The sequence below is a fragment of the Papaver somniferum genome, unplaced genomic scaffold (assembly GCF_003573695.1).
Source record: "Papaver somniferum cultivar HN1 unplaced genomic scaffold, ASM357369v1 unplaced-scaffold_7888, whole genome shotgun sequence".
NCBI lineage: Eukaryota > Viridiplantae > Streptophyta > Magnoliopsida > Ranunculales > Papaveraceae > Papaver > Papaver somniferum.
The window spans coordinates 1-1407 of NW_020650846.1; the positions used below are offsets into that span (position 1 = coordinate 1).

Below are 1407 nucleotides of genomic sequence, written 5' to 3' on the forward strand. Positions count from 1 at the left end.
TCGCCACATAACCGGGAGCCTTGACGATGATATTCCCAACATCCATTAAGCCTCTTGCCAAAGTATGCAGCAGAGTCTCGACATTGTTTGCAGTGGTTCTCACGGCTTGCAATTCCTTTCGAATGTCCGTGGTTATATCTTCAACAAGATTGGACAATCCAGTATTCTCATCCTCAACCAGTTTATCTACTCTATTACTCTCAGTTGATGCATCCTCCTTAAATTGATCCAATGATTCACTCAACCCTTCCATCTTTTCTAGCAATTTGTCTACATTGTTTTTCATCTCCACTATGTTGATATTAGGTGCACTGTACAAAGGTAGATAGGAAAAAAACATAAGACAAGAAGAAGATGATGATGAATAACCAACAATCACATAAAACCGAAAATCTTTCTAATTCCCAAACCGCACCAAAACCCTAATTTGGAGATCTAAAAGTTGGGTTGCTAAGAAACAAACAATTACCAAAAACAAAAGTACCCAAATACGATTTCACAAAGAAATTGAAATTAAAGAAGCATGAAACTAACAAGAACGAAAAAAGAATCAATCTTTCTGATGAGTTTTGTCTCAAAATCATCAATTGATTCGAGACAAACACTCATCTGAACACTAAAACCACTATAATTAAAAAATATAAAAACAGAATTATTATTACCTGTTCTTTTCTGAATTGAAGCTGCTTCCGCCGGATCCACCCTTTTTACCACCCATTGAGAGACTGAGGAAAAAATAGTAATTGTACAAGAGAAGATATGTGTGAAATATTCAGAAAGGAGAGAGTGTGAAAGATTTGAGGTATGAGAGAAGATTTTTAGATGTTTTATAGAGGGAATTCGTAGCCGTTAGAGAATATTTTAGGTTTTGAAGTCCGTTTCTGGGGAGGATTTGGTGCGACCTTGACACATCATCTATTGTTAGGGTACCTCATATGTGAAAGGACCTTGTAACGTATCCAAATCACGAGTGCCAATGGCAACTAGAGTTCTCCTCCTGAACCGTGTTCGCTTTTCCGGTTAACAGACTTGATTATCATGGCTTAACTGGGGGCCGTGGAAAATAATTAGGGGCCTCACCCAATCTATACCCTCCCCATAAAAGATAAAGGGCTTCTACAATGTTGGTGAAAATACTAATTTAGCCTTCTCTAATAACTACCTTAAAAATCTCATTAACCACTAACCTAGGTCCCCAATCTTCATTTCAATCAAAACTTCTTCTCCTCCCATCCTTCTTCTCCTCCGCCCCCTCCCTCCCATTCCATTAATGATTTCTGAGAAAAAAAATCTCACTGATTCATCGTCGTAAGTGAACTAATATCCCCTAATCTAAGTTGGGTTTGCCTTTAATTTGATTTGTTGATTGAAAAATTAGGTTTTCAACTGCAAAATTGCAGTTACAGT

General features: G+C 37.5%; 1 protein-coding gene across 1 annotated transcript; it reads right to left on the bottom strand.

The window, feature by feature from the left end:
• Positions 1-7: 7 nt before the first annotated feature.
• On the bottom strand, positions 8-999 carry LOC113344518 (the record flags this gene model as incomplete). Its single annotated transcript, XM_026588464.1, has 2 exons — positions 663-999; positions 8-311 (listed from the first exon to the last, which is right to left on the bottom strand). Coding segments are annotated over exons 1-2 (360 nt in total), but the record flags the coding sequence as incomplete, so codon positions are not given.
• Between the last annotated feature and the right edge of the window lie 408 nt (positions 1000-1407).